The sequence below is a fragment of the Manis javanica genome, chromosome 11 (assembly GCF_040802235.1).
Source record: "Manis javanica isolate MJ-LG chromosome 11, MJ_LKY, whole genome shotgun sequence".
NCBI lineage: Eukaryota > Metazoa > Chordata > Mammalia > Pholidota > Manidae > Manis > Manis javanica.
In genome coordinates this window covers 75,465,673-75,488,216 of record NC_133166.1, presented here as the reverse complement: position 1 = coordinate 75,488,216, position 22,544 = coordinate 75,465,673, and the positions used below count along the sequence as shown (strand labels likewise).

Below are 22,544 nucleotides of genomic sequence, written 5' to 3'. Positions count from 1 at the left end.
TCCACAATGGTTGAACTAATTTACATTCCCACCAGCAGTGTAGGAAGGTTCCTCTTTCTCCACAACCTCGCCAACATTTGTTGTTTGTCTTTTTGATGATGGCAATCCTTACTGGTGTGAGGTGATATCTCATTGTGGATTTAATTTGCATTTCTCTGATGACAAGCGATGTGGAGCATCTTTTCATATGTCTGTTGGCCATCTGAATTTCTTTTTTAGAGAACTGTCTATTCAGCTCCTCTGCCCATTTTTTAATTGGATTATTTGCTTTTTGTTTGTTGAGGTGCATGAGCTCTTTATATATTTTGGATGTCAACTCTTTATCAGATCTGTCATTTTCAAATATATTCTCCCATACTGTAGGGTACCTTTTTGTTCTATAGATGGTGTCCTTTGCTGTACAGAAGCTTTTCAGCTTGATATAGTCCCATTTGTTCATTTTTGCATTTGTTTGCCTTGTCCGGGGAGATATGTTCAAGAAGAGGTCACTCATGTTTATGTCCAAGAGATTTTTGCCTATATTTTTTTCTAAGAGTTTGATGGTTTCATGACTTACATTCAGGTCTTTGATCCATTTGGAGTTTACTTTTGTGTATGGGGTTTGACAGTGATCCAGTTTCATTCTCTTACATGTAGCTGTCCAGTTTTGCCAGCATCATCTGTTGAAGAGACTGTCATTTCCCCATTGTATGTCCGTGGCCCCTTTATCAAATTTTAGTTGACCATATATATTTGGGTTAATGTTTGGAGTCTCTATTCTGTTCCATTGGTCTGTGGCTCTGTTCTTGTGCCAGTACCAAATTGTCTTGATTACTGTGGCTTTGTAGTAGAGCTTGGAGTTGGGGAGTGAGATCCCTCCCAGTTTATTCTTCCTTCTGAGGATTGCTTTGGCTATTCGGGGTCTTTGGTGTTTCCATATGAATTTTTGAACTATTTGTTCCAGTTCATTGAAGAATGCTGTTGGTAAATTGATAGGGATTGCATCGAATCTGTATATTGCTTTGGGCAGGATGGCCATTTTGACGATATTAATTCTTCCTAGCCAAGAGCATGGGATGAGTTTCCATTTGTTAGTGACCTCTTTAATTTCTCTTAAGAGTGTCTTATAGTTTTCAGGGTATAGGTCTTTCACTTTCTTGGTTAGGTTTATTCCTAGGTATTTTATTATTTTTGATGCTATTGTGAATGGAATTGTCTTTCTGATTTCTCTTTCTATTAGTTTATTCTTAGTGTATAGGAAAGCCACATATTTCACAGTGTGTTAATTTTGTATCCTGCAACTTTGCTGAATTCTGATAATAGCTCTAGTAGTTTCAGAGTGTATTCTTTAGGGTTTTTTATGTATAATTTCATATAATCTGCAAATAGTGACAGTTTGACTTCTTCTTTACCAATCTGGATTCCTTGTATTTCTTTGTTTTGTCTAATTGCTGTGGCTAGGACTTCCAGTACTATGTTGAATAACAGTGGGGATAGTGAGCATCCCTGTCTTGTTCCCGATCACAGAGGAAAAGCTTTCAGTTTCTCACTGTTCAGTATGATGCTGGCTATGGGTTTATCATATATGGCCTTTATTATGTTGAAGTACTTGCCCTCTATACCCATTTTGTTGAGAGTTTTATCATGAATGGATGTTGAATTTAGTCAAATGCTTTTTCAGCATCTACGGAGATGATCATGTGGTTTCTGTATTTCTTTTTGTTGATGTGGTGGATGATATTGATGGATTTTCGAATATTGTACCATCCTTGCATCCCTGGGATGAATCCCACTTGGTCATGGTGTACGATCCTTTTGATGTATTTTTGAATTCAGTTTTCTAATATTTTATTGAGTATTTTTGCACCTACATTCCTCAGGGATATTCGTCTGTAATTTTCTTTTTTGGTGGAGTCTTTGCCTGGTTTTGGTATTAGGGTGATGCTGGCTTCATAGGATGAGTTTGGAGTATTCCCTCCTCTTCTGTTTTTTAGAAAACTTTAAGGAGAATGGGTATTATGTCCTCTCTGTATGTCTGATAAAATTCCGAGGTAAATCCATCTGGCCCGGGGGTTTTGTTCTTCGGTAGTTTTTTGATTACCACTTCGATTTCATTGCTGGTAATTGGTCTGTTTAGATTTTCTGTTTCTTTCTGGGTCAGTCTTGGAAGGTTGTATTTTTCTAGGAAGTTGTCCATTTCTTCTAGGTTTCCTAGCTTGTTAGCATATAGGTTTTCATAGTACTCTCTAATAATTCTTTGTATTTCTGTGAGGTCTGTCTTGATTTTTACTTTCTCATTTCTGATTCTATTGATTTGTGTTGACTCCCTTTTCCTCTTAATAAGTCTGGCTAGAAGCTTATCTATTTTGTTTATATTCTCGAAGAACCAGCTCTTGGTTTCATTGATTTTTGCTATTGTTTTATTCTTTCAATTTTATTTATTTCTTCTCTGATCTTTATTATGTCCCTCCTTCTGCTGACCTTAGGCCTCATTTGTTCTTCTTTTTCCAATTTCGATAATTGTGACATTAGACCATTCATTTGGGATTGTTCTTCCTTCTTTAATTATGCCTGGATTGCTATATGCTTTCCTCTTAAGACTGCTTTTGCTGTATCCCACAGTAGTTGGGTCTTTGTGTTGTTGTTGTCATTTGTTTCCATATATTGCTGGATCTCCATTTTGATTTGGTCATTGATCCATTGATTATTTAGGAGCGTGTTGTTAAGCCTCCATGTGTTTGTGAGCCTTTTTGCTTTCTTTGTACAGTTTATTTCTAGTTTTATACCTTTGTGGTCTGAAAAGTTGGTTGGTAGGATTTCAATCTTTTGGAATTTACTGAGGCTCTTTTTGTGGCCTAGTATGTGGTCTATTCTGGAGAATGTTCCATGTGCACTTGAGAAGAATGTGTATCCTGTTGCTTTTGGATGTAGAGTTCTGTAGATGTCTATTAGGTCCATCTGTTCTAGTGTGTTGTTCCGTGCCTCTGTGTCCTTACTTATTTTCTGTCTGTTGCATCTGTCCTGTGGAGTGAGTGGTGTGTTGAAGTCTCCCAGAATGAATGCATTGCATTCTATTTCCTCCTTTAATTCTGTTAGTATTTGTTTCACATATGTTGGTACTCCTGTATTGGGTGCATATATATTTACAATGGTTATATCCTCTTGTTGGACTGAGCCCTTTATCATTATGTAATGTCCTTCTTTATCTTTTGTTACTTTATTTTGAAGTCTATTTTGTCTGATACTAGTATTGCAACACCTGCTTTTTTCTCTCTGTTGTTTGCATGAGATATCTTTTTCCATCCCTTGACTTTAAGTCTGTGCATGTCCTTGGGTTTGAGGTGGGGCTCTTGTAAGCAGCATATGGATGGGTCTTGCTTTTTTATCCATTCTATTACTCTGTGTCTTTTGATTGGTGCATTCAGTCCATTTACATTTAGGGTGATGATTGAAAGGTATGTACTTATTGCCATTACAGGCTTTAGATTTGTGGTTACCAAAGGTTCAAGGTTAGCTTCTTACTATCTTACTGTCTAACTTAACTCGCTTCTTGAGTTATTATAAACACGGTCTGATGATTCTTTATTTCTCTCTCTTCTTATTCCTCCTCCTCCCTTCTTCATATGTTGGGTGTTTTGTTCTTTGCTCTTTTTAGGAGTGCTCCCATCTAGAGCAGTCCCTTTAAGATGCCCTGTAGAGGTGGTTTGTGGGAGGCAAATTCCCTCAACTTTTGCTTGGCTGGGAATTGTTTAATCCCTCCTTCATATTTAAATGATTATTTTGCTGGATACAGTAATCTTGGTTCGAGGCCCTTCTGTTTCATTGCATTAAGTATATCATGCCATTCTCTTCTGGCCTGTAGGGTTTCTGTTGAGAAGTCTGATGATAACCTGATGGGTTTTCCTTTGTAGGTGACCTTTTTTTTCTCTCTGGCTGCCTTTAATACTTTGTCCTTGTCTTTGATCTTTGCCATTTTAATTATTATGTGTCTTTGTGTTGCCCTCCTTGGATCCCTTGTCATGGGAGTTCTGTGTACCTCTGTGTCTGAGAGGCCATTTCCTCCCCTAGTTTGGGGAAGTTTTCAGCAATTATTTCTTCAAAGAGACTTTGTATCCCTTTTTCTCTCTCTTCTTCTTCTGGTACCCCTATAATGTGGATATTGTTCTGTTTTGATTGGTCACTCAGTTCTCTTAAAATTCTTTCATTCCTGGAGATCCTTTTTTCTCTCTCTGCGTCAGCTTCTCTGCGTTCCTGTTCTCTGTTTTCTATTCCATTAATGGTCTCTTGCATCCTGTCCATTCTGTTTTGAAGTCCTTCCAGAGCTTGTTTTATTTCTGTATTCTCCCTCCTTAGTTCTTGCATATTTCTCTGCAAGTCCATCAGCATGGTTATGACTTTTGTTTTGAATTCTTTTGCAGGAAGACTCGTTAAATCTATCTCCCCAGGTTCCTTCTCAGGGGAAGATGTAGCAGATGTCAAAGTTGTCTGGGTTAGTCTTGTCTGGATCACATATTTTTGCCTTTTCATGTTGATAGGTGCAATGGTGAGCTATTGACTTTCTGTCAGCTGCGACGGCCAAATCTTTCCACTTGCTCCTGGCCTTTCTTTACTGGGACAACTGCGACCCCTAGTGGCTTGTGTTGGGCAAATGCGTGTAGACTGGGTCGCTGTATCTTGCCCTGCGGGTTTGGAGGAAGTTCCCTTGCTGTGGGCGTGGCCAGCCTCAGGCTTCTGCTCTGCTATGGCGGGGCCCGGAGGAGTAATGGAAGGGGGGCTGTTTGGCTGTTTACCTCTGTGAGGTGTCTCAGAGCTGTTGCCCAGGTGGTTAGTGTACCCGGTGTTCCCTGGAATTTCCAGCTGCTGGACTGTGACCCGGGAAGCTTCCGTCCAGCTGTGGCGTTCCTGTCCCTTTGAGACTTTCAAAAAGCACTCGCTTTTCTTTGTCACAGGGGTGCCGGCTTTGGGACCCGCTCAAAGGTCTTGCTGTCCTGTTTCCCTAGTTTCCAGCACCCCACGCATTCACTGTGTCTGCGCTCTGGTGCGGATGGCTAGGGCTGGGTGTTTAGCAGTCCTGGGCTCCCTCTCCCTCCCCGCTCCAACTCCTCTCCTTCCGCCGGGAGCTGGGGTGAGGGGCGCTCGGGTCCCGCTGGGCCCGGGCTTGTATCTTACCCCTTTCACCAGGCGCTGGGTTCTCGCAGGTGTGGATGTAGTCTAGCTGTTGTCCTGTGTCTTCTGGTCTCTCTTTTAGGATTAGTTGTATTTGTTGTATTTTGAAAAATATGTATGTTTTTGGGAGGAGATTCCCACTGCTTCATGCCGCCATCTTGGCTCCCTCCCACCCCGGCTTTTTTGTTTTCTCTGCATAATTTATTTCTAGTTTCATACCTTTGTGGTCTTAGAAGGTAGCTGATACAATTTTAATCCTGAATTTACTGAGGCTGTTTTTGTAGCCATAGTAGGCCACATACTAGTGCTCTATCTGGAAAGTGTTCCATGTGCACTTAAGAAGAATGTGTACCCTGCTGCTTTTGAGTGGAGTGTTCTGTGGATTTCTGTTAGGTCCATCTGTTCTAATGGGTTGTTCAGTGCCTCTGACTCCTTTCTTATTTTCTGTCTGGTTGATCTGTCCTTTGGAGTGAGTGGTGTGTTGAAGTCTCCTAGAATGAATGCATTGCTTTCTGTTTCCCCCTTTAATTCTTTTAGTATTTGTTTCACAAATGTAGGCGCTCCTGTGTTTGCTGCATAGATATTTATAATGGTTATATCCTCTTGTTGGACTGACCCCTTTATCATTATGTAATGTCCTTCTTATCTCTTGTTACTTTTGTTGTTTTGAAGTCTATTTTGTCTGATACAAGGCACCTGCTTTTTTCTCCCTATTTGCATGAAATATCTTTTTCCATCCCTTCACTTTTAGTCTGTAAATGTCTTCGGATTTGAATTGAGTCTCTTGTAGGCAGCATATAGATGTGTCTTGTTTTTTATCTATTCTGTAACTCTGTCTTTAGATCGGTGCATTCCGTCCATTTGCATTTTTGGGTGATTATCGATTGCTATGTACTTATTGCCATTGCAGGCTTTAGATTTGTGGTTACCGATGGTTTAATGGTAGCTTCTTTACTAATAGTCTACCTTAACTCACTTATTACACTATTTCACACACAATTTAAGGGGTTTTTTTTCTTCCTTCTTTTCTTCCTCCTCCACTCTTTATATGTTAGGTGTCATATTCTGTACTCTGTGTATCCTTTGACTGATTTTTTAGGTAGTTGATTTAAGTTTGCATTTGCTTAGTAATTAATTGGTCTGCTTCCTTTGCTGTGGTTTTATTTTCTCTGGTGACAGCTATGTAGCCTTAGAAGCACTTCTGTCTATAGCAGTCCCTTTAAAACACACTGTAGAGATGTTTTAGAAGATAAATTCTCTCAAACTTTTGCTTATCGGGAAATTCTTTAATCCCTCCTTCAAATTTAAATGATAATCTTTCCATGTAGTATATTCTTATTTCAAGGCCTTTCTCTTTCATTGTGTTAAATATGTCATGCCACTCCCTTATGGCCTGTAAGGTTTCTGCTGAGAAGTCTGGTGACACCCTGATGGGTTTTCCTTCTTAGGTGATCTTTTTTCTTTCTCTGGCTGCTTTTAATACTCTGTCCTTGTCCTTGATCTTTGCCATTTTAATTTTTATATGTCTTGGTGTTGTCTTCCGAGGGTCCCTTGTGTTGGTAGATCTGTGCACTTCCATGGCCTGAGAGACTATTTCCTTCCCCAGATTGGGGAATTTTTCAGGAATTACCTCCTCAAACACACTTTCTATCCCTTTCTCTCTTCTTCTGATACCCCTATAACACGAATATTGTTCCATTTGAATTGGTTACACAGTTCTCTCAATATTCTTTCTTTCCTAGAGATCCTTTTTTTCTCTCTGTGCCTCAGCTTCTTTGTATTTCTCTTCTCTAATTTCTATTTCATTTACTGTCTCCTCTATCTCAGCTAATCAGTTTTAAATTCCTCCATTGTATGTTTCATTTCAGATACTTTATTTTTCAAATTTTCTATTTCTTTCTTGAAGTCATCTTTGAGAACTTGAACATTTTTCTGTAGCTCCATGATCATGTTTGATTTTTATTTTGAAATCTTTATCAGGAAGATTAGTGATTTCAGTTTCCCTTAGCCCTCTTTCTGGTATTTGAGGGATTTGGGTTTGTCCAATATTCTTTTGCTGTTTCGTATTTCTAATGATTGCTGTGGAATAGTAACTTAGTGTAGGTGGTGCCCTCTAGTGCTCAGAAGTTCTACTGTCTGGAACTGCCCAGTGGGAGGTTACAGGTGTGCAGTGAGAGGAAGGACCTCCTTCCTGCTTCTCAGCTGCAGTGTCTGCTTCCACTGTCAGGGCCAGTGGGCCTAACATGCAGGGAGGAGCCTTTGTGTTGAGTCTCTGTAGTTGCCATAGGTGGGGCCTCCCTCTGGCTGTGCTGGCATAATGGCAGGGGCAGCAGGTTTGTGAGCTGGTGCTGGCTGGAAGGAAGGAGCTGCAGGCTGGTATCACGGTGGGCAGCCCTGGCACTCTGTTGCTAGCCAGGGGGATGGAGTTCCTGAAGCTCCTGAAAGTTCCCAACCTGCTGGGCTGAGTGCCAGGGATAATTTTGTCCACCTGTCCTTTCTCCTGAACAGTAAGCTCTGTGCAGGCCTTGCTCTTTCTGAAGCCCTCTCTCTGTTGGGAAGTCTCTCAATGTGTCCACTTCTTTTTTGTCCCAGAATGGCTGGTTGTGGATACCTGTTCTCCACAAATGGCTGGAATCTCATTCTCTCCCAGTATTCCGCCTCTCTTTGCTTTCCAGCCCCTCTAATCTCCAGATCACCATGTAATGTGGGTTCGTGCTCCTAAAGCACATCTCCAGGTTTGATGTTTAGCAGTCCTGGTCTTCTACTCCCTCCCTGCTCCATTTTTCTTCCTCCTGCCTGTGAGCTGGGATTGGGGGAAAGCTTGGGTCCTGCCAGATCATGGTTTTGCTACTTCACCTTTTTCTGTGATGTCTTCTCTTTTCCACAGATGTAGGCAGTCTGTTGCAGTCTTCTTTTGGGTCACTCTTTCAGGATTAGTTGTGTTTGATGTATTTATGTGGTTTTGGGAAGAGGTTTCTGCCTCACTTCTCATGCTGCCATCTTTTTCTGCCGTCCTCATTCCCTGGTTTTTAAAAACATAGACTGTCCAGAGAATAAATATTTCTTGCCTTATTATTTACCATAAATTTGGTAACAGTAGGAGTGGGAAAATAGATTGATCTAAAACCAATTGCATATTTGTTTCTGTGATCTTTTTATAAAATGTCCTGATTTCTGTCATTCTGTTTTCTACTTTTCTATCCACATGGGAATTTTATCCTAAAAGCAACATCCTTTTTTTTGAATTGTACTCAGCAGAGTTATGTACTCTAGCTCCAGGCTGGGACCTGGCTTTTGTGTTAAAAGGAAAGCTTGCACTTGCGCTGTGCCACCCGAGCTCTGAGAAGCAGGGGCCCATGTTGCCTCCTGGTCCCTCCCAGTCCTGTGAGGTCACACAGCTCAGGCTCCTGTGACCTTCAGCAACCCAAGACTTCCCCCATCCCGTGGCTGCTGCAAGTTTGAAGCAAATGAGTCCAATCTGTCAGTCCTAGAGCAATTACTGTTCACCTCTTTTGGGTCATGGTCCCCTTTGAGATCTCACGAAAGCTATGGACAGCTGTCAGGAACCCCTGTTCAGAGCAGGGACAACCATGAGTGACCCTCTCAAGTAAGCACAGTTTTAATTTTTTGCCAGGTACAAAGGCAGAACTCTGTCTGTGGCCTAGGGTATTCTTGCATATTAAGTTGTGTTTCTAATAATAGTGTGGTCAGCCGGGCACTGGGAGGGAGGTTGTGGGGAGCCAGCAGGTGGTACCTATGCTGCACTGGGAAGAGCCTGCACTTCTGTGCAGCTGGGTGCATAGTTCTCTAGGTAGGGTTTTTATGGGGGAAAAAATGAGGACAGGCTTTTCAGTATCCCCTCCTCATCCTATTCTTTGGTTTCTCATTTGTTCTGTTTCACATAATCCCTCAAATTTTATGTAGAACAACTAAGTACCGACTGTTCTGTGTTTAGACCATTGGCTCGCAAGCCAAATGTCACATCTCCCTTACAGTGACTTAGCAGTCTGGTCTCTCACACTGTCATTTAGTTATTTGCTCTCCAATTTTATCCTAGAAATAAATTTTCCTAAATTGAAATCTGTTAATAGCATTCTTTTTCTTTCTTCTTCAGCTTGTGCCTCCTTTTAAGCCTCAAGTAACATCTGAGACAGACACCAGATATTTTGATGAAGAATTTACAGCTCAAACTATTACAATAACACCACCTGAAAAATGTGAGTAAATTTAGAAGGTGATTAATAACATTCTAATATATCATTGAAGAAACAGCCTTTTTTTATTTGGAAATTTTCAAGACCAAATTCCACATGACCTTATTCCATTCCAGTTAAGGCTCTGAAGTTCCCAGTGTGGAGATAGCTAAAGACATATAGCTGAGAGAACAGTGTTTTGGGGTATAAAAACTCACATGCAGAGAAATTATAGGTCAAATTACAGACTAATGAGCCCTTCCTTACTGTTCTCCAGTAGATTCTTTTGACATCAGCTGAAAGAATTCTGAAAAGAGCCTCCTTGTTTCCCAGACTTGCTGCATCACATATCAGCTTCAGAATTTTGCTAATTCTGGTCTCCTCATACTTAGTATTTTTTAAATTCACTTTAAATTCAATCACTCTTTTTTACTTAGCATTGTCTTAAGCAGTAATATCTGTGAAGACATAACTGAATTTGGTAGTAAATTATTGATACATACAAGTTAAATTACATACCTCCTGTTTTTGTGTACCACTTAAGACCACACCACATACACTTATGACCACACCCCTGCTTTGATAGATGTCCTGAGTAAGTGGGCTTTAATGTAAGAACAGGCCATAGGTCGAATGTGTCACAGTTCTCTAGTGCTGGCTCAGTCTGTGCCTGTCATCAGTTTAGCAGTGAGGATCCTGGTGTTTCAGGGACAGACTTGGTCAGCTGCAACACTGCTGCAAGTCACACATCTTCTGGCTCACGCAGCAACACCTTGTTAGTTTTTCTTTGCTGCTCCTTTATCTCCTTCTCTGCCTTCTCGGGGCAGACGTTGAGAATGATAAGGCTCCAAGTACCCTGAGAGGGAAGGTGTGGGGAAGTGCTGGTCCATCTGTGGCCATAGTCAGCTGACTGTGGCATTGACAGCCAAACGAGGAGTCATCCAAGCTGGGCCCTTGGCCTGACAGTGGGGGACTTGGAACATCCAGAAATGTAGAATATAATTGTGTAGGCATATAAGTACCTTTCTTCCTTTAAATTTGCAAGAAGCTTTAAGAACTGTTTAACTTTCATTTTGTAAGGGAAGAAATTGAAACTAAGAGAGAAATTGAGCTTCCCAGAGTTCTCCAGTTAGCGTCAGCCCCCCGCGAGGAGCAGGACTCACCACCCAGGCAATGCGTGTGTTCAATGTGAAATAGGATGTTAAAATGCTGGTTGTTGAGTATTAGCAGTGGTGGGATGATGGGCTTCCATTCTGCTTCACGTGACATTGCTTGAATCTTAGCATCTCAAAGAGTAGAACACAGTGCCAGAATTCCTGTGGAATTGGGGGCAAGTGACTAAGGCCTGTCTGTGTAGAGTCAGTGGGCACAAGCCATGATGCAGTTTCTCCTGACCCCAGCTTGGACTGACTGTGGGGATACAATTGTCTGGAAATCTGGGCAACACCAGTGGGTTGTCAGATTGGCCCATGGGTACTTTCCACCACAGAGCATTTAAGAACCTTAATTGTAATCAGACTATGTCATGCCCCTGCTTAAAACACTCCAGTGGTTTCTCTCTGCACTTTAAATCCAAACCACTCACACTGGCCCACACGCTCATCTGCACTGGGTCCTGTTGGCCTCTCTGACCTTGGCCTGTTCCATCTTTCCCCACTGTCCCTGGGTTCCAATCACACCATGATCACACCATGTTTCACAGTACCTTGGGACTGTTGTATTTACTGTTCTCTTGCCTAGAATTGCTCTTTCCCCCAACATTTGTGTGAACGGCTGCTTGGTCTTCAGATCTCAGCTTAAATGTCACTTCATCAGAGAGCTTTCTTTAACCTCCAGAACTAAAGAACAGTGCAGCCTGTTGGACACCATCCCTCACCTGTCAATTCTTTATATTGATACCTTTACTTGCTGATACTCTTCTGGGTAATTTGTTTGTCTCTTTGTTCGCTGTTTCTCCAACCAGAATGCAGTAGCTCTGAGAAGAGTTTGGTCTCTCTTACTACTAGCCCTAGCTCCTGGTTAGGTACAAGACCCAGTGTAGGAATTCAATAAATATTACATAAGTGAATAAACAAGTTATGGTGAAGGCCAGGTAGTTTCTGGACTGGAAGCTCTTTGCAGACAGTGCCGTTGACCATCACCACCCTTAATTCTGTATGTTTTACTTCCCTTCCCACATGACATCCACTACAGTGGACATTGGAGGGGTGAGGCCCTAACATGTCTCTGTCTCAGCCTTAGCCTCTTAGGGACAGTTTCCTTTGTTAAATGGAGTTTGGCGTTGTGGGCTCTTTTTAGGATAATTAAATATGTCATTTTATAAGTCATAGAAATAGGTAGGCTCTATAAATGCAATGCCACAAGTACATACTTTACTTTAGGAAGTTAAAAAGCAAAATCCTAGCAGGGAAGAGAGTGGTAAGATTGAAAAAACACAGGGCTCAGATCCTGCTTGGTGTCCTGCACTAGCTCTGGGACGTGGGAGGTCCCTCTGCCCTCTAGAAAAGGAGAAGACAAGTCTGAGTAATCTGGAGGAGCCCCATCTTCCCCCATGCTGTGGGCTGAGAAACCACCTCTTTAGGAAAGGCACCAAGAGCTCTACAGGCTTGAATATCCCTTTGTTTCATTTTATTTATGCATCAGTTTAACAAATTCATAGTGTTCTTTGTCCCTTGATCCACTACAGGAAGGGTGGTGATAGGCCCAGTACAGTAAATACCTAGCAAAAAAGAATGGACATGGACGGGGTGTGATGGCAGCAAATAGAAGACTAAATAGCACAGCAAAGTTTTAAGATATATTTGATTATAAATTAAATGAAAAGCTTTCTAATACATGCCTCCGTAACCATCAGTTTCTTTTACATGATGGACTAGAATTTCAAAGCCCTAACTGTCAAGAAGCAGAACCTCTGTTAAATTCGTCTTACCTGCCTTTTCCCTGACTCACATGGCAGTTGTCCTGATGAGAACATGTCATTGATAGTCATCTTATTGCTCAATTTACAGAACTTCTGAACTGAGACTGAAATGTTGTCAGGTGTCCAAGTCAGTTTCTAGAATATAATATGAACCTAGTATCTCAAGTTATTGATCAAGAATATGAAAGAATTAAATGTTTTAATAGAATGTCTCTCCTGGTATGTCACATGTCATCACTAAAGGCAACTCTGTTCCTGAAAGAAGAGATGGCATTTTTAGATGTGGGAAGCACTGTCTAGGCCCAGTGACTTGGTGTCTTTAAAGGATAGTAAGTATGTTTCTAGATTGAGACAGGGACAATAGGAAGCCCATACATTGTAGTAACTTACAGAGGCGGGTATCAGTATCTCCCTACAACTGTTAGCCTGTGAGAGTCTGGCTTTTGTGGGTGTCAGAAGTGGGCAGGGCCCTGGATGGCCCTGGGACGTGAGTGCTGCAGCGTCAGTGCCCACGCAGAGCCCCACAGCGGGGGGCAGGATGCTGTGGACTTGCCACCTTCTTTCCCGACTCAGGGTCTGCAGAACAAACAGGTGGAACACTCAGCAGAAGGGCCGAGATTAAGGCAGACCCAGCAGCCTGGCCTGTGCAGCCGTTCCACATGGCTCCCAGACAAGGCTGTGGGCCTGGGCTCCTGCCACCAGGCAGGCCTACAGCACTTGGAGCTGCAGCTCCTGGGTTCTTGCAGGGCACGGGGCCGTGTGTTTAGCTCGATGGCCCTTGGATATCCTAGATTCCTTGAAGAGGCAGATCAAAGGGGAGATCAGTGGAGCCTTGAACTGTGATTACATCTAACACAATCTCCTCTTCCTGCAGCCTCGAGCAATGTTGCAGGTGAGAAACCAGTGCAGCTCTCTAGCTGTTCTGACAGACGTTTTGTTCATAAAAGCCCACAGAGCACCATCAGTTAGCAAGTCTTCCCAGTTGCCACCCTGCTTCTGTAAAACAGAGTGGAGTTATTCTTTAGAATAAGTCAGCAGCAGAAAGGTAAAGAGTCCCTTTCCTGCAAACAGTTGCAGTGACAGGCCAGAGTGTCCTCACTGATGTTAACTAATGGAACAGATTTTGGAATGTGTCATCTTGCATTATACCCATTAGTGGTCTTCTGCCTCCTTACAGAAAAAGAGGATTTCTTTGGGATCTAGGAACTTTTGCTGCTGTATGATTATATTTGTTACACATTCTAAGAAAATTAGACAACTGATACTACTTGGTCCAGGGTTCAGATGAAGAATGCAGAGCTGATCGTTCTACTTTTCTCTGTTCAGAAGCTTGTTGCCTGGTTTTTAGCATAGTTGCGTTCATTGCCCTCATAGTCCCTGTGAAGCTCCTTTCAGAGCAGGAGCATGCGTTCACCCTCTGACAGGCGATGACAGCCTCCAGCTGGGGCAGTCAGCTGCCAGCCCACGGTGGCGTCTAGCTCCCCTCTGTCCTTGGCCCCACCTGGCGGTGCGGCCCAGAGAGCCAGGGGAGCCCGCGTTCCTGCCCCACTGCTGACCTGCTTGCAGTTTTGGGGCCATGGTCAGACCCTTGGCCCCATTGTTACCCAGCATGAGAGGACAGGAGGGAGCCAGAGCGAGAGCCATAGGATTGGCTTTCAGGGCTGTCAAGGGGTGGGGCCCACACATGTCACCCCTGAGAGTTAGCTCACCTGTATATCCAGCAATGTGATTGATTTGTTTCTAAAGTGACAGAATGAAGACTCTTCATTCTCGGCTGACATGCAGCCTCATAGCAGTAAATACTCCTCCTTCAGAGGGCCTGGCTGAGCGGGACTCCACACCTTCTTGCTGGCCAGGCTGTGGCCCTGGCAGCAGGCAGCCTCTGCCCCTCTAACTGAGGCCAGACTAGCACAGGCTTCCCACGTGTGCTGTCTGAGGCTCTGCACAAAACAGTATTTGCTGTGCAGTAACACTCTCAGCAAACTGAAGCTGTCACTGGGGAAAACTGTCTCTTTGAAATGTGATTGGCACATCCGAATCTAAGCATTTATCTCAGCTAACTTTTCTCTAGAGAGTTTTTATATTTTGTGACTCAACAGCAGAGAGGCCATCAGAAGCTTCCCCTTTATGAAGTACAGCTAAAAACAGTGTGGAAGGTATTTGACCTGAACCATGCATGAGGCTAGCTTGGTGCCTAACCACTATTTTCTGATAAGGAGGCAGAAATTTCCCAGAATCACCCTACTATCTGAAATGCTGATTATAGCCAAAGAGGTGTGTTTACAAAGGAGAGAGACCCTCAAGAGGCCAGTGGTTCACACGGAGCAGGGAGCCACAAAGGCAATGGATAGAACCCTACCTAATACAGTGACATTTTCTAGTACACGTAAGGCCACAAATTTTGATTAGCGGCATGACCCCATTTCTACAATCTTCTGTATTAAGAGCAGAATACTGCGAAGAGCAGTGAGGAAAGGGAAGCACAGAAATGTTTGTTATTCTTCAGAGATGTGCAGAGCATCCTCCTTTGTGAGTGACGGGGTCCATGCCCATGATCCACTGAACTGGCCTGTGTTCCTGCTCCCACTGCGTGAGGCTGACGCTCTGGAGAGGCTGGGAAGCTAGTAAGAACTCGTGGTGTGCTTCCTGTGTGTATCTGAGGAAATGGGATTATTTTGCTTGTAGAAAAGAAGGATGGGTATTTGAAAGACTGACTTACCTCACCATAGGACAGCACACAACCCAGTGTGGTTCGAGTAGAGCAGAGAGCCGGGGGCACCCCACACACACGGTGCCCCCCAGAGAGTGCGGGGACTTTGCCCAGAGCCCACGGGCTGAGTGGCTGAACGTCCGTCCAGACCTGAGGAAGAGCATCCTGACTTGCAGGGTTTCAGTCATCTGATCAGTGTGGGGACAGGCTGGGTGGCCATTTGGAGTCTTTCAAACACAGGAAAATGGGTGATGATGGGGAGCAGCCCTGTCCACCCTGTCATGCCGCTTCCCCCTGTTGTTTGCTGAGGGGCCCGTACTTGGATGTGCCCGTCTGTCCCACCTTCCCTGTCTTTGTCTCTTCACTGCAGTCCGCAGCTCTGTCATAGGGAAAGCAGGAATGCTGCAGTAAGGCCAATATTAGATGTAGAATAAATATGTAATGTGAAAACCTTAAACATGGACTCAAGGTCTTAAGTGAAATGGAATCATGTGAAGCTTTATTTTGCAATCACATCTGAAGCACCATGAGGAAAATATAAAAGCATTTGAAGACAGTGGGTGCTGGGTTTCAGGCACTGCCTTAGGACTCCCTGCCTTCTGTGCTTTTGCCATGCATAGTTTCATGAAATTAAAGGATATTGAAGGCCTTTTGTTCCTTCTTACTTAGAAAGTGTTTGTTTCTTCAACAGTATTTTTCCAAGTTTGTTGAGTCTTGAAATTTTAGTATCTTAAAGGAAATGATTTGATAGTATTCTTCATAGATATGTTTGAAAATGAAAATAGTTTTTAAAGTAAGTTTAATTGCTGTATGTTTTGTTGATAAGCACAAGTTTCTGGGTGCTGTTGCCTCAGTTAATCTTTATGATGTTAGAAGTTAGAACTATGTAGGCCAGAGATAAGGTTACCAAAAATAAATGTAAACTTAAAATAGTCAATTCCTGCCTACAGACGATGAGGACGGCATGGACTGCGTGGACAACGAGCGGCGGCCGCACTTCCCCCAGTTCTCCTACTCTGCGAGCGGGCGGGAGTAAGCCTCCACGGCCTGCCCGCCGCTGTCACCTCAGAGCTGTCACCGGACACGATTCCTGGCCATCCCAGCAGCCCACACTCTCACAGCCGCAGGAGTGCCTCCACACGGTGGCCCGGCCTGCCCTCACCCTCGTCGCCTCCCACCCACCAAGAACACACACACTCCCACACTCTTGTTTCTGCATGGAACTGTCTCTGTCTAAGGTCTCACGCTGTTACTGCTGCTGTCCTTCTCTCATAGCGACTGTAAGACGTGATTCACAGTCTTCGGAAGTCATGAGCCCACTGTTGTTCATGTGTGCACCAACTGTCACCTTCTGGACTTTAGTTTTTGTTTGTCCCTAACAGTGAAGGCGAAATGAGATACACTGATTCTAGGTACATTTTCTAACTTTCTAGAAGATAAATAAAAAATGAATTAGACTAAGAAGATTTAGTTGATAATTCAGAACAAGCAGTTGTGGGAGGGTGGTGATGTGCATATGCAAAATTTTAGCAAAGCCTGTCAGCTCAGTGCATGAAGTAGGCATCTGTCCCTAGGCCCTGCTGGAATTTATCAGGAGGCGTTGGAGAGAAGGACCAAACACCTGGTGAGGTAGAGAGAGACACATGCGTATTAAATTCCTGTTGGGTACTGCAAAGGAAGCCCGTGGTACATGTGGACGTCCATGGGCCGTGTTGGCAAATGAACACATTTGGCAATGAACATTGGCAATGGCAAATGAACATTATTCTTCCAAGGAAAGAGGCATATGCACAACAGAGTCCAGGTCACTTGAAGGGTCTCTGATATCAACAGAGTCCAGGTCACTTGAAGGGTCTCTGATATGATTTGCACCAGAGAGCATTTTTCCCCCTGTGCTTGGAAGCCTTTTTCTTTTCTTGGTATTTATCACCTCTGATGGCTGAAGAATGTAGACAGGTGTAATGATCCTGGTTTTCACCAAAATTTGTACACCAAGGTGAACAGGTGTTTGCCTTACTTGTTTCAATTTTTTACTTTCAGTTCTACATGAATTAGTTTTTCTCAGATGTTAAAACTTTGTCCTTTTATGATTCTGTTTATATTGCAGTAGTATTTATTTTTTAGTGATGAGAATTGTATGTCCTGTTAGCAAATGCAGCTCCAACTTACCTAAAATAGACTTACTGCAGTTTAATTTTGACCCATGTGCAAGAAATGCGCACACCAGTGAGAACCATGCACTTTTTCTCCTATGTAAAAAAATGTTTGATGAGGCTCTGAAATTGTACATGCTGCTTAGAATTTGGCTTTTGGAGAAGAGATGCTGTCATTTAACCCCTTGGTGCTACTAATAAGAAAATCCCCAACTATCCATGCCAAGGGGTTAGTGAAAAATTAATGTTGCTGTTTGCTCATTTGAGAATTGAAATGTTGTGATGGCCTGGCAACATAGTGGAATGAAGAAAATTGAGACCTGATGAAATGATAAGAAATGAACTTTACTTGGCAAAATGAACACATCGAGAGTATTTACAAAGTAGGTAGTAAAGGATAAGAACCTGGTGTGTTTATTTTGATCATGGTACATTTATCACTGAATTAGCTATCAGGGGAAAAAAAACTCAAACAAAAAAGAACACCTCCAACTTTTCTTTTTCTGTATATATTCATGTCCCAAATTCCAACATTTCTCACTGAAAGGGGACGTGTATGCAAACCTCATCTTTCTCCTTCATTAATGATGATCTTCAGATTAAACCCTTTGGTGCTAGGAGCTGACATTTTCCAAAGCAGCCTAAGAAGTCCAGGGGGCAGAGGACCCTTGTCCCGGCATGCAGGAGGCATCTGATCCCGTGGAGTGATTGTGGAGATGGGTTTCAGTTAGACTTAACTGACAGCTCCCAAATGGAAGACCACAGCAGGATGTAGTGTCAGCCCTGCATTAAATGAAACAGCAAGTGACTTTCTAGGTGGGATGAATGATGTTTGAGGGCAGGTGTCTCAACCTCTTGATGCTAGAAGTGTGGCTTTACAGACATGGTGCCCCTGCTGGCTGGAGGGGCCACTGGGACGGACAGGGCTAAAGGGCATTTACTAAGGCAGCTAAGACATATTCAGATGTAGATCTTACCTTCACTTCCATTTCTACCTGAGTGAAGTTCATCATTAGCATCAAATAGTAAGTTACAGGAATTGGTAGTTCATTCTCTTACATAGCTCAACTTTTTTTTCACTTGGAATTATGTTGAACATTTCACTTTGACAAGAAAGTAGAAGTATGTCTTGTAAGTTGTCTTGGATCCATTATATAAGAGAGAAACAGGAGGAAGAGAAGGCCGCTGAGCTGGCAGATGCTCAGAGCATCACTCCTTCAGAAGGAAGGAGTGTTACCGCACGCTAAGCACAGTAATGGCCTTTTTTAAAAAAATTTTAAGGTGATTTCCATGGCCTTGGCCAAGGATGGTTCCTGAAAGCTAAGGACATTGTTGGAAGTACCCTGGGCCAGCCATGCCTCACATCTGGCCCTTAGGCCCCAGCCAGTGCCCAGGAGCTGTCACCACCACCTCCAAGATTCCGGTAGTGTTTTCTTGGCATCAGTTGTGGGAATCCCTCACTTCCGGTCCCAGATCTCAGTTAGCTGGCATGGAGGAGTAACAGAAGAACAGCAGTGTGTGTACAGATTGCTAAAGCTTCCCTTGTGTCTGCCCATAGCGGTGGTGTTGGGTTCTGGCAGTTGGGGAGGCCTGAGCCCTGGAATCGTCCCACTAGAGTGCAGTGTGGCCTGGCGGGCTCCGTCCTCCACTACCTCGTGGGGCCTGCCGTCTTGTCCCGGTGCAGCTGTCATGGAGGAAATGGGCCATTTCTGCTTGGATTTGGGCAGGGTTGCTCACCGCTTTGCTTTCTGCACTAATCACACAGCATTACTGCAGTATTGTTTCCATTTCCCGTCCCTGGCTTCTGGCTTCCTAAAGCTGACTGTTCTCGCCGGGGCCACTTGCTTCTCCACGAGTACGAGCATCAGGGCCTCCCTCACTACCGCAGGGCCTGTATTTCCCCCCTCAGTGTCCGCACTTTGCTGCTACTGCGCTGTCCACAGCAGAACTTCCTTATCTTGCTCCTCGTAGTGCATTACAGGCAAGCATGAAATGTAAAGTATTTATTTAAATAAAAAGAAAACCTCTAAATTGGTAATCGAATTACCTCCCTGTAGCTTTATAGTTTGTGACATTTCTTGACCTTGCTAGTTCTTTCATTAGATCTTGCACAAGATCTAGTCATCTGGTTAAGGATTTCAAGCAGATGCAACTACGAACCCAAGAGACTGTATTACTGTCACTGTCGGTCATCCTGAAACTGTTGATCTCCTTAAGTATTTGACCCACAAGGGTGTGAAATAACTACAAGAAACTGTTTTTGTACACTGTACATCCTTAGTATTTTTACACGTATATGATAGGGATGCACATTATTTTCCTTCGTACAGACAGCTTAAATAAAGCACTATGTCAATCTGCTACTTCTCTGCTTATTGTTGTTGGATGTGGTTCTGTAACCTCAGAAAATTACATCTTACTCTTTTCTGAAAAAGAGGTTTTCAGTAGCTCCACCTTATATTAAACCTGACCTATACAAAATGTGACAGGAAAATATGTGAATTTCTTACAGCTCAGAACACGCATGGGGTTATTTTATTGCTGCAGTACAATGGCAATTGCCCAGTCATGCAAACTTTGATGATGGTCTGCCTCCGAAGGGGAGATGCTGACCTCTGAGCACCAGTTAGGACAGATCTGTGAAGCCAGGGATGGAACAAGTCTCTGTGGAGATTTGTTAAGACCCTAATAATCTTCACACCAAGCACCAGATGGTTTGGACCCAGAATCCCTAGGGAGTGTAGCACATCAGCGATGTCTTCCTGATGACGTGTTGCTCTGCATACCTCCTCCTTAAAGTCTGTTCTGGCAAATGAACAAACTTAGACGTGAGTAGTAGATGGGTAAGATTGGACTACAGTCTGAGTTACCTAGCATTGTTCTGGATGGGGCCTTTTTCTGATTTTACCTCATAATTCTACTATCATAGAAACTTGGCTTTGCTCCTGTGACTAAGCTGGATAAGGAGTGAATGGCTTTGGGACCAAAGTCAGTGAAGTGTGCGTGCGCATGTGACGCACTCAGATCAAGGGCATTCTTATCCGTGCTCTTCCTCACAACCACAGGCTGACAGACCCAGGAGTCTGAGACAAAGTGACCTCTGTAGTTCTTTAAAGGTGCTATTTTTAGAATATTGTATGATCTATTTACTGTATTCCTGAAACAATTAGGGACAATTAACATATCTTAGGGGACAACTTTGATGTCTAGCACAATCCAAAACCTATGCCTCTGGATAGTTGTACTTTTTCAGGCTTGAACCTTTTCCACCCTCGAGACTCAAATGGTCTTTGCATGGGTATCATCCTGCTGCCTCCAGAGCCCAACCACAGCCACACTGAGAGGCAAAGGTGGGAAGGATGGCCAAGGGGCAGGGGCACATCCCAGTGGCAGCCTCGCCTCCGGGGTTGTACTGTCACCCTCAAAGGCAGCGCACGCCTCCATGCCTGTGCTCATTACTTTAAAGCATTTGAGGGCTTAACTGTGTACAGTAGAAATACTATTTTAAACTAAAATAACCATCTGTGTACAGGTATTTGATAGAACTCATAAGTAAATTTTGCTATTTCATTCAGCACGTGTGTTTTTAGGCTCCTCCCAAACCCTGTATCCTGAAGAAGAACCTGACACCACAGAGCCAAAGATGCTTTTTTGTCTGTTTTTGTTGTTAGAGGAGAAGGTAATGCTTAGTGCTTCCTGGTGTCTCCCGATTGTGCACAAAATAAAGGATGATAAATTATGGAGTCTTACAGGGTGTTGAGTAAGAGCAAATAAAGTTGAAGTATGATAAAGATCATGAAGAGACAAAACATGAATGGCAGGAAAAAAGTTTCGTCCTTAATATCCTTTGGCTGAGTTAAAATATGTGCCTTTTTGGTGTATTTTGTTCATTGCTACAAGGTAAAAAGGGGACATGATAACTCTACTCTTCACAAAGTTCATTTATTGAAACCCGTGTGTAGTACAGCATCAGATGAGCAGATTTAAAAACATAGTGACTTCAAGCCATTTCTGAAAACACACCAGGGGTGTCCTACATAGTGTCAGATGTCAGCTCCAGTCCATCCACCTTGCAGGGGCCACTTGGCAGTGAACGTGGGGCGTCCGCTGGAGGGTCATGCTGCATTGAGGCACACTACGTACAAATCAGATGAATGTAAATATCTCTGTAAATCATTTTTTCCACTCTGTTTCACCCAGGTCAGCAATCAGATTGTAGCATGCTGGGTAACTGGAAAAAAATTATAATAAAAAGTAAGTTTGAATAGATCATGTTCTTCAATGTCATTTCTCTTCTAACTGGTTTAGTTTAGTTACCTCTTCTAAGTTTGTGGAAAAAAATTTCACTAAAAATTGTAAAAATGTAAGAATTGGTTACCAATTCTTCGAAAATTTTGTGCTTCAACTTGATCATAGGTCAGAGGCCTTGTTGAAGAGGAATATAAGGTGAACTCTTTTGTTTTAATGCTCTAAATCTGAAAACAACTATATTCCAGATGTTTGTGTGTCTCTCAGACAAGGGAGTTCTGGTGAGAGGGTGTGGCGGGGGGCCATCACCTCCCCTGCCCAGGGAAGGAGATACTGACTCGTGCCTGAGCCTGTTCACTGATGCAAGGCTATCACCACAGGGAAAGCTTGTGAGACAGGAGGCCAGCCATGTCCCTAAGGAGTTCTTGGTGACCTGATACCAGCGAAAACCTCCACATTTGTAGGTGCAGATAATTTACTGTAACACATATATATAAAAGCATTTTCACGTGGAAACCACCTCCCACATGCTGGAAGAGGGAGTTTGCAGGTGTGGTCTCTCAGTTTCAAACAGGAATAAATGTCTCAAAACTAGCTCATGAAAGCAGGGTTGAGGGCATCACCAGTTAGGAAAGTGCTGGCACCACTGGCTGCCGCAGCTGGTCTGGGTGGTATAAACTATGTCGGGAAGTGGTTTCCGGAAGCCCTGGAATACTTAACAGTCCATAAAACACTTCTTGAGTACCTACTGTGCTTACCTGGGAACATGACTAGGACGCAGTCCTTGAGCTCTAGGAGTGTGAAGTCCCTAAAATGATGGGGGCCTAGACAGCAAGATGAGACTTCCCAGTCCCCTGTTCACAGTGGTGGGGCCGTGGGCCAGAGCCACTGGCCCACTCTGGTCTGCCTTCAGCTGGGCCTTTGTGCCGCACAGTGTGGGTCTCCTGAGCTAGAGTCAGGAAGGGCTCCTCTCAACCCTGTTTAAGCCACAATTTCCAAGACAGGACCGCAAGTGAAACATCAGAATCCACACAAAGGAAATAGGAGAACCAGTCTGTTGCCTTTTTTAGAAGAAAAGGTAATGTTTACATTTCTGTGAGACACTGATCATGACTTTAAGGAAGAGCATTGTGTGTGGCCTGTCTTCCAGGGACCCCAGCTGGGGTGCAGCAGGA

General features: G+C 43.4%; 2 protein-coding genes across 9 annotated transcripts in view; one reads left to right on the top strand and one right to left on the bottom strand.

Moving 5' to 3' along the window:
- AKT3 (AKT serine/threonine kinase 3) overlaps nucleotides 1-19,494 on the top strand; it is a 345,951-nt gene extending 326,457 nt beyond the window's left edge. For all 5 annotated transcript variants that reach the window (XM_073216708.1, XM_073216709.1, XM_037013668.2 and 2 more), the window contains 2 exons: nucleotides 9,260-9,362; nucleotides 15,919-19,494. In XM_073216708.1, the coding sequence (XP_073072809.1) occupies nucleotides 9,260-9,362; nucleotides 15,919-16,004 (189 nt within the window). In that variant the 3' untranslated portion in view covers nucleotides 16,005-19,494. The remainder of the gene's footprint in view (nucleotides 1-9,259; nucleotides 9,363-15,918) is intronic.
- A 1,553-nt stretch (nucleotides 19,495-21,047) lies between these two features.
- The window catches only part of SDCCAG8 (SHH signaling and ciliogenesis regulator SDCCAG8), a 271,642-nt gene continuing 270,145 nt past the window's right edge, over nucleotides 21,048-22,544 (bottom strand). For all 4 annotated transcript variants that reach the window (XM_073216700.1, XM_073216702.1, XM_073216703.1 and 1 more), the window contains one exon: nucleotides 21,048-21,352. In XM_073216700.1, coding sequence (XP_073072801.1) covers nucleotides 21,330-21,352 — 23 coding nt within the window. In that variant the 3' untranslated portion in view covers nucleotides 21,048-21,329. The remainder of the gene's footprint in view (nucleotides 21,353-22,544) is intronic.